The 15,763-nt window shown below is 37.5% G+C and overlaps 1 protein-coding gene across 1 annotated transcript in view; it reads left to right on the plus strand.

Moving 5' to 3' along the window:
* The window catches only part of LOC127425929 (isoleucine--tRNA ligase, cytoplasmic-like), a 125,743-nt gene that overhangs the window by 71,624 nt on the left and 38,356 nt on the right, over positions 1-15,763 (plus strand). The window contains exons 17-24 of the mRNA XM_051672259.1: positions 1,570-1,656; positions 2,150-2,233; positions 6,639-6,783; positions 7,637-7,757; positions 7,902-7,993; positions 9,596-9,673; positions 10,657-10,778; positions 14,536-14,638. Of these exons, the coding sequence (XP_051528219.1) occupies positions 1,570-1,656; positions 2,150-2,233; positions 6,639-6,783; positions 7,637-7,757; positions 7,902-7,993; positions 9,596-9,673; positions 10,657-10,778; positions 14,536-14,638 (832 nt within the window). The remainder of the gene's footprint in view (positions 1-1,569; positions 1,657-2,149; positions 2,234-6,638; positions 6,784-7,636; positions 7,758-7,901; positions 7,994-9,595; positions 9,674-10,656; positions 10,779-14,535; positions 14,639-15,763) is intronic.

Raw genomic sequence — 15,763 nt, forward strand, 5'->3', positions numbered from 1 at the left:
TTGAGAGAAGGTTCGTGTAATATGAGACGGTCACATTGGGTGTCAGTTATGATAATTGATTCTTAAATTCCTTAATCGATGCATCGAAATTTCTTTGATAGATCGATACACTGTGATGCATCGATGCATTTTTACACACCTACTTATGAACTTATACTGTATCAGAATAAAAACTCCCTAATGCATCTAACAACATATGCAGAGTACTTTTAAAAGTGGCACGTTAGTTATTTTTGCATTAAGAGCGCCGTTATCTCAGACTCACATGGCTGCGAGCGTTTTCCTCTCTCTCTCTCTCTCTCTCTCTCTCTCTCTCTTTCTCACACACACACACACACACACACACACACACACACACACACACAGAGACTGAGAGAGAGAGAGAGAGAATCAGCAAAGACAGATATACAACATAAAGATTTAAGCAGAGTTTTTTGTGGATGATGAATGTCTTCAAAGCATGGTGCTCATCATGCACAAGATTCTGAGAAGAACAGCGAGATGCGGCGCAATGGTTAAAGAACTCTTTCTAATGCAGGTTTTTAAAGAAAAGCATTTAAAGATGCACTCAGTAACTTTTGTATTTGTGTCATATTGGACTTATACTGAGACCTAGCAGCTTTGATGCAGCATCATTTAAAATCAATAGTTTTCAGTTTCAGATGCCATTGTAGAAATTTAGTATTCACAGTCAGCCATGATTACTTTAATCAATGAGTGAAAGTGTCAAATAACAGGACGGTTACTGAGATTAAGCGAGTAGTATTCGGCTGGTCATGTGATTCTAACATGGCAGCCCCCACGCACGGACCCTCTCCATGAAGAATAAAACAGCTTTTATAAGGTTACTGATATGACTGGAGTCTTTTTAATGTTAGTGGTCATGAAAGTTTGATTTAATATATATGAATGTTGATGAACTACTAATCTGTTAAGAATTACCAATATAATGTTTGTTACTGGCATATGGAAGTATAAAGTGTCATCAATATATTTTTAGTTAATAATTAGATGCTCAGAAAGGTGATCAGTCAGGACTGATGTTGTATGGTGCTGCCTGTAAGATTAACTTAAAAAACATTTATTTTTTTTTTTTTTTTTTTTTGTATCAATCATATTGGTTTTTAATTCTGTGGTAATTAAGTAAAAAAAAAAAAAAGAAAGAAAAAAACTGACCTCTGACTGTGCCCCTAACATTTTTCACTTAGGAGCACGAGTGCTCCTTAACAGAAATGTTAGCGTAGAGCCCTGCGGTAGTTTTCTTGTTAACCATTTACTCGTCCAGTATCACTTTTGTGTGAAACTTTTGAAAACTGTAATGAAATCCCCAGGCCTCTTTTCCCTCCACAAAAAAAATAATATGTAAAAGTAATGCAGTGTTCATAATTGTCATGAAAATGTCACAATGCAAACTCCATCCATCCATCCATCCCTCCCTCCCTCCATCCATCCCTCCATCCATCAATCCCTCCCTCCCTCCCTCCCTCCCTCCCTCTTGGGAATATATCAGAACAAAATATATACCATAGTCTTCAAAATCTTTTCCATTTGTTCATCTGTCATTTTTAGGTTTTACACATTGCTTGTGCTCTCAACCGCTCTGTTTGGAAAACCTCCTTTCAAGAACGTGATTGTCAACGGCCTGGTTCTTGCAAGGTAACTACATACATTCCCTACTTTTGTGTTTGAAGGGATAGTTCACCCAAAGATGCAAGTTCTGTCATTATTGACTTACTCTAACCTGCATGACTTTTTCTTCCTGTGGAACTCAAAAGGAGAAGTTAGGTAGAATGTTTGGGACTGACAGCCTCAATCACCATTCACTTTCATTGTGTAGAGAGAAAAAAAAGCAGTGTCAACATTCTTCACAATTTCTCCTCTTGTGTTCCACAGAAGAAAGGAATTCATACAGGTTTGGAATGGCATAAGGGTGAGTTAATTATGACAGAATTTCATTTTTGGGTGAATTTTCCCTTTAATGAATAATGTCATAAGCAAGCATGTTATTTGGCCTGTGGGGTTATCATATGGCACTTACTGGCTCGAGTCCTCAGGCAGAAACACAGTACTGGTACAACACATGTTAATGGCCCAGTGACCTAAAAAAAAAACCACTCAATGTCTTTGTGCATGTTTGTTGTTTATGCAGTGATGGACAGAAAATGAGCAAACGCAAAAAGAATTATCCAGATCCAAACCTGATTGTGCAGAACTACGGTGCTGACGCACTGAGGTAAGCAAAACACATTAGCTGTGTCACGTTTCGAAGGCTGTGTGCTTCGTAGATCGCATTTTTCGGCTGCTTAAGTCATAGAGGATGTCTCGTTTGAGAAAAGCAAGTAGGACACTCAGAATGCAGCCTTAAAATGCAACCTATCACAGGAATATTGAGGATACAAGAGGTGTATCCTTCGTTAGCACTCACAAATCAATTCTTTGCGTCAACGGAAACTTAAATAATTTCTCTGAAAAATGACTCAGATTTACCCAAAAATATGATATTCAAATGCAAGGAATGTTAATCCCCAAGTTATAGTACCTCAGTAGACTAGAGTAAAATATAATATAAATTATAATGTTTGCCAGAAGTTTGCAGCTCTTTGCCGTTAGTGGTGAACCTCCTGCAAACCTTTGGCAACAATAGACAATTTGCCGCGAGTTTGCCGCAAAGCTCATTTGCATATGATCATTTATCAGTGGCAAATTTGTGGCAAACTTGCCATGAATTCTCGATTTTCGTAAGGGCTCTCTTAAAGTTTACCTCAGAGATTCCCTTCTTACTCCGAGCGCTCATGCAGGTTGAGAGCGTTGTGTACCATCATAGCAACCGTGAGATGTTCTGTTTCTGTTTGTCCTACAAAGGCCATCTAGTTTCAACAAAGCTAATTCTAAGTTAAGAGCTCGGTATACCGCTACCTACAAAGGATGCATCCTACCTAGCAACAGCCTTCATAATGAGACACACCCATTAATTTATCATGCACTGAAACAACCAAAAGACACATTCTTAGCAGGGAATGCCCCACCAAAAATGACCTCCAAAATTATCACATTAGCATACAGTATAAATGCTTTTTACTATATATTAAAATTAAGCTAAAGTACAATTGCTATGCCACCAAATGGAATTGCAAAACAAAAAAAACTAGATAGGTGAAGTTTGTCAAGACAAACTTTGATGTTTTTAAACTAGTTTCAAAGTTTCAAGTTTGATTCAACAGAGATTACAATGAGACAAACATCCAGCTAGCTACCTAGATAGATAGTCAGACTGTCACATAGATAGTCAGATAAACCATCAGAGAGAGAGAGAGAGACAGAGTGCAACTTAAAGCAAATTAAAGGCCTTTTTTGACAGTTGGCGTTTGAATTAACAAACATTCCAATGGTCCATTTGAAAAATGTTGTCAATTACAGTCTATGGGACTTTTTCTGATTTTTGATCATCTGCAGTGCAAAAACCGTAAGTCTGATCAGTTAGAAAAGACAAACACACTATTCCAAAACAGTCTAAAGGTCTGTGCCAAGTTTAGTGGATGTAGCCTATACATGGCTTACTTATAGTTGACTCTGAATATTAAGATGGGATACGAGAGACTTATAACGTTGAAAAAAAGATACACATCAGCTTTAAAATTTACACACATCAGCTTTAAAGCAGTAAATTACCATGGTTAAGGAGTGTTCATTGGCATGCACAATGCAAATTAGAGAGCCTACAACCTCTTGTGGGTGGGACAACACTGTTCTGTTGATGTACTGGCAAATTACATTGGTGAAGAATAGCTGGAAGTACATCTGCCTAGAACAGTAATCTCGCTGCGAAAATGATGATTTAGACGATTTACAGCTCAAATAATACACCTTTTTTTTAAATAAATTATATACTACAGTAATATGGTGTTAATGTAGTTACTATGCTTAATTTTGTGGTTACTATGATTTGACTATAAAATGGTGAAGCTATGGTTACTGTAGTAAAACCATGGTACATTTTTGTAGGTTAGAAAATTATTTAACGTCATTCAACGTCAACGTTTATTTAGTAAAAAGCAGTGTGAGAAAACATTGGGGAAAAAATCACCCGTAAGCAATTTCAGTGAAAATACATAAATGTTAAAATATTAATTTAATATTGCTGAAAAATATAAAGATTACATTTTTTTTAGCTACTGTATATCACCCAGCCTTAATGTGTATATTATTTATTGGCTAAATGCAGGAAGAAACTATCGATCCACATGTACATCAGAGAGTACAGTTTAACTAGTATCGACCTACAGTACATGACAAATAACACATAAACGTTCAAAATACTGTACAACAAGAGTTAGAGCAGTAATTCAGTGTTTCAGAAAAAATAGATCTGTTTGCATTTTGAACTGTCAAACATCTCTTTATGTATTAAGATACATTTTTTGTACATCTAAAGCATATACACACTAGCATGAGAGGAGTGAGGAGTTCTATAAATTCTTAATTAACATCTATTTTTGGATCTGTTAGCTTAGAATCCATCTAATACCTTAGACTCATCTTATGTAAAAGTACATCAGTAGTTTCAGTTAATAGATAAATACCTTTTAGTCTGAGCTGCAGTGGCATTTGTCTTTAACAGCTTTGTGTTCCACCTTGTTGAGCTTTTCATGGCTTTTGCAGCCATCTGTCTTGTGGTCTTTGCCAGTGCCTCCAAGAGAATTTAAACATGCTATATAGTGGGATGTAGAGTTGTCACGATACAAACATTTGATTAGTTGATAGCAATACCAGTAAAATTTCATGATTCTCTGTACCAATTTTGATACCGCTGCAGAAACTATAAAGGGATGCCGTAGTTTAAAAAAGCTTATATAAATGACCTCAAAGCCAAGTGACATGGACTAAAAGCCACAAAACTCAAATCTTGATTTCATGGAGTCTGCATCAAGTTTATAAAGTAATTATTTAAGTAAACAGTCTGGAACAAAGATACAGAACAAAAATTAAATAAACAGAACACTGGGGTTACTGGCCGCTGTCCAGCCCTCTGTGTTTGTTGGGAATTAGGCTTCTCCATTGCTGTGTTACCTTGAGAGTCCCTTTTCGCATGTGACGACATGGTCTCTTACATCTCCTCGTGACGTGTCGCTGTTTAACTGTGCTAGCTATTTGGAGAATGCCCAAATTCTTTGAGAGAATTGTCACGACAGACTATCCAACACAGGCTGGGGAGCCCTGTGTGATGGTTGTCCAGCCTTCGCCACCTGAACAGGAGCATGAACAACGTGGCACATAAAACTGCTTGCAGTCCTCCTAGCTCTACGAGATTTCTGGACACACGTGCAGAGCTTTCAAGTTCTGATCCGCACAGATAAGTGCAACTCTGATAGGTTTTTGAAGAGTGTGCATGTGCGTGAGCAGACCAGATAATAAACATCATAGGATGGAGCCCAACAACAAGTGAGCATAGCAAAAAGAATTCAACATTTTTGGGAGTACAGTGGGAACACATTAGCTCACAAATGGCCCCTATCCGCTTTTTGCACCAAGTATTGTGCAAGTTTTGACTGGACAAGGAAACCGTGCTGCTATTGGCGCCAAAGTGGCCCCACAAATCCTTGGTTTCCTTAGCTGGTAGAGCTGCTGGATGCGCTTCTCCATGGGAAATTCCCCTGAGAAAGGTTTTGCTTTAGCAAGCATGAGGCCAAAAGAGCTGTGGAGGCTTCATGTTTGGCGACTAAATGGGACTCATCTGGCACACTAGAGCTGTCGCAACTGTTTTACTACTCTGTTGGCTTGTGTTATTGTATTACTTACATGGTTTGTGACCACTTTTACCTCTTCCCTTCCCACTGTGTCTGAAGTAGAGCTTTGTGCAATGTTCACTACCCAGGATGGTTAGTGTCATTGCTATACTATTACCATATAGGGTTATTTTTCCCCCCTTCCTTTTATATTTTTTAATAATAAAAAGGGGAGGTGTTGTCAATGCTTTTTACTACCTATTGGCTAGTAGACATTGCTTCATGCATGTAAATCAGTAGCACAGCCTTACGGTATTTGTCTCCCATAGCGTCAGCTACTGTTGCAGAGTTGAAATGACCAACTTGAAAGTGAACAACTCTGTTACATTTGTAACCTTGGTTCCCAGAAAGGAGGGAACGAGATGCTGCATCCACTTGCCGCACTACTGATTTATCGATCTTAAGGGACCGAGATATGCACTCTCCTCCCTTCAGTCAAAAATTTCTGATGCAATGGCGCTGTCCTCCAGTTTATATGCCCGCGATGTTGCTCGCAAATTGGACAGAGCACCAAGCGCCATCTGCCAATAAGGTTGGCGTGAATCTAAAAGGGTTCAGTGATCGTCACTCCTGCAAGGAGCTCCCATAGAATCAGCTATACACAAAGCATCTTGTACCCTCCTTTCAGGGAACCAAGGTTACATATGTAACGGAGACCTTTTCTTGCGTCGTCGAGTTTTTAGAATGAGGTGATTTTTGATAGCTATTTGAGTGTTGATGTGCATGTTAACACACTCACTGAAAAGAAAGCCTGAGAGACCCTCATGCAGTGGATGATTTTCCTCGTGTTCTTAAAGTGTTGATTTCACTGGTGTTTTATCCATCTTAATTAGGACTTCACTTCTCTCCCCACAGACTGTATCTGATCAACTCTCCCGTGGTGCGTGCAGAGAATCTGCGCTTTAAAGAAGAGGGGGTGAGAGACGTCCTCAAAGATGTCTTCCTGCCTTGGTACAATGCCTATCGCTTCCTGGTGCAGAACGTCCAAAGACTACACAAGGTACATAATCTGACCAAAAAACATATTTATGTAACACTCATATATGCTCTTTTTGCACCGAGTAATTTGCAAGATTCGACAGGACAAGGAAACCGTGCCGCTAAATCCTCGGTTTCCTGAGCTGGTAGAGTTGCTGGATGTGCTCCTCCATGGGAAATTCCCCAGAGAAAAGTTCTGCTCTCGCAAGCTTGAGGGAGGATCTGGCATTCCCACCGGAGCAGTGGAGGCTTCATGTTTGCCGAATAAACATTTTTTAATTTTTTTTTATTATTATTCAATTATTATTATTATTATTTATCTATCAATGGTTTAACTAGTTACAGGTTTCTGACTTGGTATCAATATACTCCCTTTTTTGATCATCGTGTTTGATATTTTAATTTATGCCTGTCTGTTGTTTTACATTTAAATAAATGTTTTAAACAGCTTTACTAAATATCCAATAAAATATATCTTTATATTTATCTTTGCTAAGGCTCTGTCAATACAAGCATATGTACAAGCATACGAGCATTGATGTATACTTTAGATCCTTGTAGCGATTAATTTTTTACTTTTATATACAGTCTTATGGCCTACAGCTCAATTAATGAAAAAGCAGGTCATCTAGATAAATGCAAACTCTCAATATGGCATTCTCAGTGAAGTTAACTTCCTTAAAATACACACATTTGAATACTGTCATGTACAGTACAGTGACCCCAAAAAATTTTGTATACAGCGATATTCAGACGTTTGTAAGATGTGTGAAGTGTCTAAAAGTGTCCAAATAATTTTTTGGGTATGGCTAATGGGATGAACATTGTCCTGAATCAGTGCTTACTTGGATCTTTCTGGTTTCTTTGCTTATTAGGAAGAGGGCAGAGAGTTCTTGTACAACGAGAGGACAGCCAGCTTAAGCGACAACATCATGGATAAATGGATCCAGTCCTTCACTCAGTCACTCATTCAGTTCTTCAGAGATGAGATGGGAGGTGAGTTTATTCAGCATCTGATCAAACACCACTCACTCCCGCCACACTAATTAATAATGTGGAACTCCTACATTCAAATTCCTTAAATAAGATATGATAGTAAAGACAGTCTGAAATATTTTGATTGTGTGATTGTTTTTCCAGCATACAGACTCTATACAGTGGTTCCCAAGCTTGTCAAGTTTGTGGATATGCTCACCAACTGGTATGTGCGGACAAACCGCAGGCGACTGAAGGTAGGCTTAAATTCATAAGCAAACACCGTAAAGAGCAGGCTTATTTTTATTACTGGGTGAATCTCACAAAACCTGTCAAGAACATACCTGGGTCATATTTCTCTCCATAAGTAAAAAAATAAATAAATAAATAATATTTAGCTTAAAGAAAATTAATCCTATTTTTAGGACCATTAAGGTTTGTTTGTGTTGTGACATTATTTTAATGACAATAAAGCACCTTTCCCCACCCAATTCTCCTTACCGTAATGGGAAAGTAAAAAACATCCAATGAAAATAAACACTTCATTAGGCTCTTAATTATTTAAGTCACCTCTTCTGTAGGTAAATATGGCTCTTTTTTGGTACATGACACAGTGTTATAGCTGTTTTTCTCGTCAGTGGTGGTTAGTATGTTGGGCTGTCTAGATGTTTGACTTCCTCCATAGCGCTTTAATTTAAAAATTTAAAAATCCCGCTCTGCGCTCTCCTGTCTCTGGAGCACAAATATCGGGAATCCTGCTGGGTTGAGTGCTCCAGAGTCACTCGCTTGAAGTACAGATGCACGTGAGAAAATTAGAAGCATATTTAGCACTTATGAAGTGCCAAACGCAAGATGAATGTCACTGAATTTGCAGACATTTTCAATGCAGGAAAAATCCTGGCCATGCTTCCTCAATTTCCTCAGTCTCACGCGAAGTCCTGCCTACTGATAGATTTGCACATGCTGCGCATGTGGATATTTACATATCAAGATGTACACGATATAGCAAAATTTATATAGTCAATTTTGATATAAATTGTCAAAATCGCCCTGCCCTGTATTGTAATTGTTGTACTGCCTTTAAATTATGCTAGTTTAAATAATTTAAAAAATGTATTACAGTAATTGTTTTATTACCATAGAATAATGGAAATTCCAAAATAAATGTAAAATGTCCATGACTGTAATCAGAATTTTGGAAGAAAATGTGCTTACAGCAATTGACGCAATATGTGTCACAGTGTAAAAGATTTCCTGTCAAATTTCATCAGTAAATTATTATTATTTGACTGGATAAGCATGCACTTCCATTAAATATGTTTTTTTGAAAATAATATTTAGATGTAATCGTAATGCTCATAAAAATGGGCTTCAATTTCATTATGCTAAATATAATTTCTTATTTATTCTTCTGAATTTGGGGTGAAATGTGACCTAGACATCGGAGAGTATGTTTTTACATCTTAGTTCTGTTGCACTCACTTTTTCTAATGAAACATGCACTTGAAAATATGGTGTTTTAACATTGAAGACCACCCCATACTGTTCATTTTTATACCCCAATCCTTGATAATCAACATCAAATCAGTATGAATGACAGTAAAAAGTATGACAGATTTTAAAGGGGCATTTAGTTGTCATTTCGGTTTATCCCACTCAGTCTATTCATACTCAGCTCTGTCCCTGTACATACTGCGGTTAGCATGACTGTAAACACTCTGAGTTGGACCTGTAGGCATAAACATTATGCCATGTTGTGACACTGCGGTGTAGTGGGAGCGTGTTTTGTGTTATGTGGTTTAACAGCAGCAGAGTCAGCAGTGCTTGCAGCTGTAAGTCTCTCACTATCTCTTTGTCAGGGTGAAAGTGGTACAGAGGACTGCAAGTGCGCCCTGGACACCCTCTTCAGCGTGCTGTTCTCCATGTGCAGACTGATGGTGAGTCACTCCAATGCTTGCAGGATAAAATGAAGAAGTGCTCCGGATGTGCAATGAAATGTGACCCATTCTCAGTGGATAGTGATGAAATAATGGAAATAAGAAGAGTAGCAAAGCTGGTGGAAGAATTATGTTGAAACCCTGGAATGAACTTATTATTTATTTATGTGTACTGTGCAAAAATGTTTAAGTACCTTTCTTAATCAATCACAAAATTAATGTTTACATATTTTTACAAGTAAAAATATCTAAACATCCTTAAAACAAAATATATTTAGTTTAGAAACAAAATTGTGTAAGATGATAAGACTTGAAAATGTGTCTTATAATTAGGTTTATTTTTCTTACACCCTTTTTTTGGTTTAATACATAAACCAAGAAAAAAATGGTTTCTTGGTTTAAGAAATATACACTTAATTCAAAATAAATTCTTTGAAAACAAGTTGTAATATCTTAAGCAACGTTGCTTCTCAATAAATTTATCTTGTTTTAAAGATACTGTATTTTGATATTTTACTAGTAAACAAGAGAAAAAATACTGATTGAGAAAATTATTTTTATATTTTAATAGTTGTTCACATTTATGTCAATTTAGAAATTCTTGGTCAGTTCTTTTCAAAACTATAAGGGCAGGGGCTAATTTACAGTGCCAATTACCTTTTGGATAAACAATAAATTACCTAAGATTGTTATATATATAAGCAGGATGTTAAAAAGTCAGTCAATGCCCCATTTTCCTCTTCAGTGATTTTGTTACTATTTAATGTTTAAATGAATCCTTTTTTTAATCCAAGAACTTCAAAGCAACCTCATTGTACCAAGGTTTGCTGAGCAGGTGATGAAATACATACTTAAGCGTAAAAAAAACCCCTCAAAAACTCACTAGAAATTTTTTTTGAGAGAAGATGGAGAAATAAAAGATATCCCAGAAAAGCACAGGATTTTATGTAGATTTTTTGTAATTAAGTTTTTGCTCTCCTCAGGCCCCGTTCACTCCATTCATAACGGAGTTGATGTACCAAAACTTGCGTCATCTGATTGATCCAGCATCAGTGGAGGAGAAGGATGCAGGAAGTATTCATTATCTCATGCTGCCACATCTGAGGTATACTGCATTACAGTTAATATCAATCATTTTCACATCCTCAGTATTACATTTTGTTTGTCATTTTAATTGTATTTTATTGCAGTTTATTTGTATAAAATAAACATATACTGTATAATATTAAACATGATATAATATGCTCAGTATTAAGGGTCGACCGACATGTCGCCGAGGCCAATAAAACTGCCGATATTCAGAATGTTTTAATTATCGGCATCGGCCGATACATTTTCCTGTCTGGTCGATTTGTTTCTTGAGGGCACCGAAAAAATCGCCTGCTTGCATGTGAAGCGTCTGAGACATGTAAATGACCAGTCACGGTTCATTTTGTTGTTACGTGCCATTGTGTTACTACAATAATAGACCGTTGTGCAACACAGTGTCATTTAAACGGTCTGCATATCAGAGCCACGGCAGACACATTTGAGCTCATAATGCTAAAGTGCTCGCCTGTTTCATTCTCCCTTTATCTCCTCAACAGTTCCCTGTAACTTTTAACTGTCTTGTCTAATGATAAAAAGGCAAATATCAATAAAACTAATATTATATACCGTCTGCAAATATGCGTATATATCGTTTAAACAGATTTAATAAACCAACCTCACACAACTTCAGCAGATCCTGCATCCTGTGGTGCACTCATTTATTTACCTCTAAAGCACGTATTCTATCAGCCTCTCCTCAGCAGTTCCCTGTGACTTTTAACTTTCTTTTATAATGATAAAAGGCAAATATCAATAAAACTTCTATTATATACCGTCTGCAGTTATGCACATATCTCGTTTGAACAGATGTAATTCACAAACCTCGCGAACATCCAGCGTTTTCTTACCGTAGAGCATTCATCTAATATCTTCCTCTGAAGCATGTATTCCATCAGCAAGAATAAAAAAATTCAGGATCAGGATCAAAAGTTCCTCTGATTCACAAAAAAAGTCGGCCACTCCGTGGCAATCCAAGCAGGTGATCCAGTCCTTTTAAGCTGTCAGGAGATTGCGGCTCGCGCTGGATCCGCACGAGTGCATGGGTGCTACTTCAAAGTAAAAATGCTTCACGTGCGCTATAAGTGAAATATGAAATTGAGTAAATATAATGCTAAATAAGAGTTTATTTATTATTTAGCAATTTTATGTTTGTTATTTACTATATTCAGTTGTGTGATTTATCGGCATTGTATCGGCCTATCGGCCACCCTGCTCTCTGGATATTGGTATCGGCCATTAAAAAACCCATATCGGTTGATCACTACTCAGTATTATTGTATTACAAAAAATACTGTACTACAGTAATAAGAATCAACATATGAGACCAGTGGGAAATCCAAAATAAATGTAAGATATCCAGAAGCATTATGGTAATATTTGGGCTTAATTTTCACAAAAATAATGTCACAGTGTTGAAATATTAAGTTTCTTTATGCAAAATATAATTTTTTTTTATGACAATTGTTTTAAATCTTAAGCATTATGTAAGAATTTCTGCGCTCACTTTGACCAATGAGAAATGCACTTGAAAATTAGGAAGATAATTATCATCAATTACGTTCATATCCTCAGAATTATATTTTATTTGTCATTTTTATTTATTTGACATTTTATTGAACATATTTTATTTTCTTCTCTAGAAAAAAAAAGCACTAGAATGTGAATATATATTATGTATTTAATGTGTATATACTAATGTTAGTCAATAAACAACACATCATAGGATCATGAAGCACAGACTTTATTCACACCGCTAGACTACAATGTACACATATTAGTCTTATTCACTAATACGTTTCTGTTGCTTTCTGTATTCTTAATGAGTTTAAAGCAGCTCTTACATTCATACAGACGGGATCACCACAGAGCTTTTGTAATGTTTTGACCAATAAGAGCAGAAAACAACACAAACATTTATAACTTCAGAATGAGAGATATGTAGGGTGATGTACCATGAGGTGTGTGCACTCGTCGGTCACACAGCACACTCGCCGCTGAATGGAGGTAAATTGTGGATAAAATATATTTAAATGTACACGAAAGTCAAATTTGGCAATTTTTTTGCTGACCTCAGACCTGTATACACATTTCCTGGGACTTGGCATGGATCAAAAGCATTTTTTTAAAGGTTTTTCTTGATATCCCTTTACGGGTGTTTTTCCATTCACCGCCATTGTTTGCCGGCTGCGGGGAACATACTGTTCATGTTTGTTAACACACAATCTTTAATTAAAAATAATTAGACTTGTTCTGGTCATGAATGACTTGGTTGAATGTAAATACTCGTAAAAGATGGTCATTTGGTGCCATCTACAGACGCAAAGGTGTAATTTGTAGAAATGGTTATTGAACGAATCAGTGAACGGATCTGAATGAATCTTTTTGGTGAACAGATTCAAAAGACTTGAGTTCCTGAGAAGAATCAAAATCACCACTGTTTCATTCTGTTGCGCTCCGTCTAGCACCCTGTTTGAACTGCCTCTAGCAATTGGCTCAGATACATGCCGTTACTTTGGTGAGGTACAGTCTGAGCCATCACTTTTCAACCTATTTACCTGAATCCCACTACTATTTGAAAATATTAGGTACGTAAATAAAAAATAAATAAAAAAAAATGCTATGGTACCGCTGGTATTAGGATGCTTGCGTCCGCATTACTACCAAGGCTCAGGTATACACTATCGTTTAACACTTTGCTTACTTTGAACTGTCTATTGAAGTGTTTCTTTTCTCGTTTTACTTTTTAACTTAAGATTTGAGAATATGAATTGGCTAATATTTTGACTATTATTTTAGCACTTGAATGTCTCCCATTTTGGAATGCCCAATTCCCACTACTTAGTAGGTCCTCGTGGTGGCGCAGTTACTCACCTCAATCCGGGTGGCGGAGGACAAGTCTGTAGCCTCCGCTTCTGAGACCATCAATCCGCGCGTCTTATCACGTGGCTCATCGTGCATGACACCGCGGAGACTCCCAGCATGTGGAGGCTCATGCTACTCTCCGCAATCCATGCACAACTTACCACGAGCCCCACTGAGAGCGAGAACCACTAATCACGACCACGAGGAGGTTACCCCATGTGACTCTACCCTCCCTAGCAACCGGGCCAATTTGGTTGCTTGGGAAACCTGGCTGGAGTCACTCAGCACACCCTGGATTTGAACTCGCGACTCCAGTGGTGGTAGTCAGCGTCAATACTTGCTGAGCTACCCAGGCCCTATTTTAAGCACTTTAATCTAAAATGGAAGTCACTTTTGTTGACAGCCAGGTATGTTCTTTGCAATAAACAATAGCTATAACATAGTGCTGTTTGGTTTATATTGATTCATTGCGTCTTCTGCTGGTGATCATGGATGTCTTGAAGGTTTTTTTTTCCTCTACCTGAGATTGTCTTAAAAATGTTGTTAATATTTAAGTGAAAAAATCACATTTTGTTTTTCAGCCCTGTTGATAACCCTATTAACTCCAATTTGCTGATATTATAGACTGTATGTATTTAATCTTTTTTGTCTCCGATTCTGATTGCATCTTGTAGTCACATTGAAAATGAAGCCAGAAAGAGTCCAAGGACATTTCTTAATTGCTTTACAAGTCTTTTATTATTTTTGAAGAAGCACCCTAACCTTAATATAGCTCATGACTGTAAGACTCATGAGTCTTTTTGACCAATTCATTAAAAAGAACCGGTTCACACTGGTTGTGCTGCTCCTACTCCTAACTTTGTGGTTATCATTACTCAGTTCTGTCTTTAATGTGTATTTGTGGTTGACAGGGAATCTCTGATTGACAAGCGCATTGAGAATGCCGTATCCCAGATGCAGTCAGTAATTGAGCTGGGCCGTGTCATCAGAGACAGGAAGACCCTTCCCGTCAAGGTGGGACCCACTTTCTTTATGTTTATGAATGTATGTTTTTATAAAGTATTTGGTTAAAGGAACAGTTCGCCCACATCTCCCCACTGTCTCTTTGGTCTGGTTCACACAGCAGTAGAATATGGTAGTCAGTCCTGTATTTGAGTGCTTAATACGCTTACTTTCACACACAGTTTGGTTATTTATGAGAGTGACAAACACATTCTATAACCAAATGGATATCTGTTAAATTTCAGGACTCACAAACACATTTTTTTCAAAGCCTTGCTGTATGAACAGAACCATACTGGACAACTAGTTGTCAGTCACGTCTTGTATTGTGAGAGCCACGATGCACTGTGCATGCGCGTGTCTCGTGGTTTTCATGTGAGTGTTCGTAAGCTCATAGAGATGGAGAAATGAGTTGTGTTATCCGGAGGTCCAGCCGCTGTCTTCCACAGAGCTGCTCACATCAGTTTTATGGTCTGAAAGCCATTGATCACAAAAGCTGTAAAGAAAAGTACATCGGTAAAGAAAAGTGGTAAAGAAAAGCATTTAAAGCTGCTGTCGGTTATTTAAGATCTGGTGGACGAACTCGCGCATTGATTGTCCTTTTTATTTATTGCTTGATTGTGTGGCATATACACTCACTGAGCACTTTATTAGGAACGCTATGGTCCTAATAAAGTGCCTGATGTGGCCTTCTGTTGTTGTAGCACATCTGCCTCAAGGTTTGACATGTTGTGCATTCTGATACGCTATTCTCACTACAATTGTGCAGAGTGGTTATCTGAGTTACCATAGCCTTTCTGTCAGCTTGAAGCAGTCCGGCCATTCTCCGTTGACCTATCTCATCAACAAGGTTTTCCATCTGCAGAACTGCCGCACACTGGATGTTTTTTGTTTTTGGCACCATTCTGAGTAAACTCTGGAGAAAGTTGTGTGTGAAAATTCAAGGAGATCAGCAGTAACAGAAATACTCAAACCAGCTTGTCTGGCATCAACAATCATGTCACGGTCGAAATCACAAAATCAAGATACAATTTTTTCCCCATTTTGATGGTTGATGTGAACATTAATTTTAGCTCCTGACCCATATCTGCAGGACTTTATGCATTGCACTGCTGCCACACGATTGGCTGATTAGAT

Source organism: Myxocyprinus asiaticus, chromosome 35 (genome assembly GCF_019703515.2).
Source record: "Myxocyprinus asiaticus isolate MX2 ecotype Aquarium Trade chromosome 35, UBuf_Myxa_2, whole genome shotgun sequence".
NCBI classification, from domain to species: domain Eukaryota; kingdom Metazoa; phylum Chordata; class Actinopteri; order Cypriniformes; family Catostomidae; genus Myxocyprinus; species Myxocyprinus asiaticus.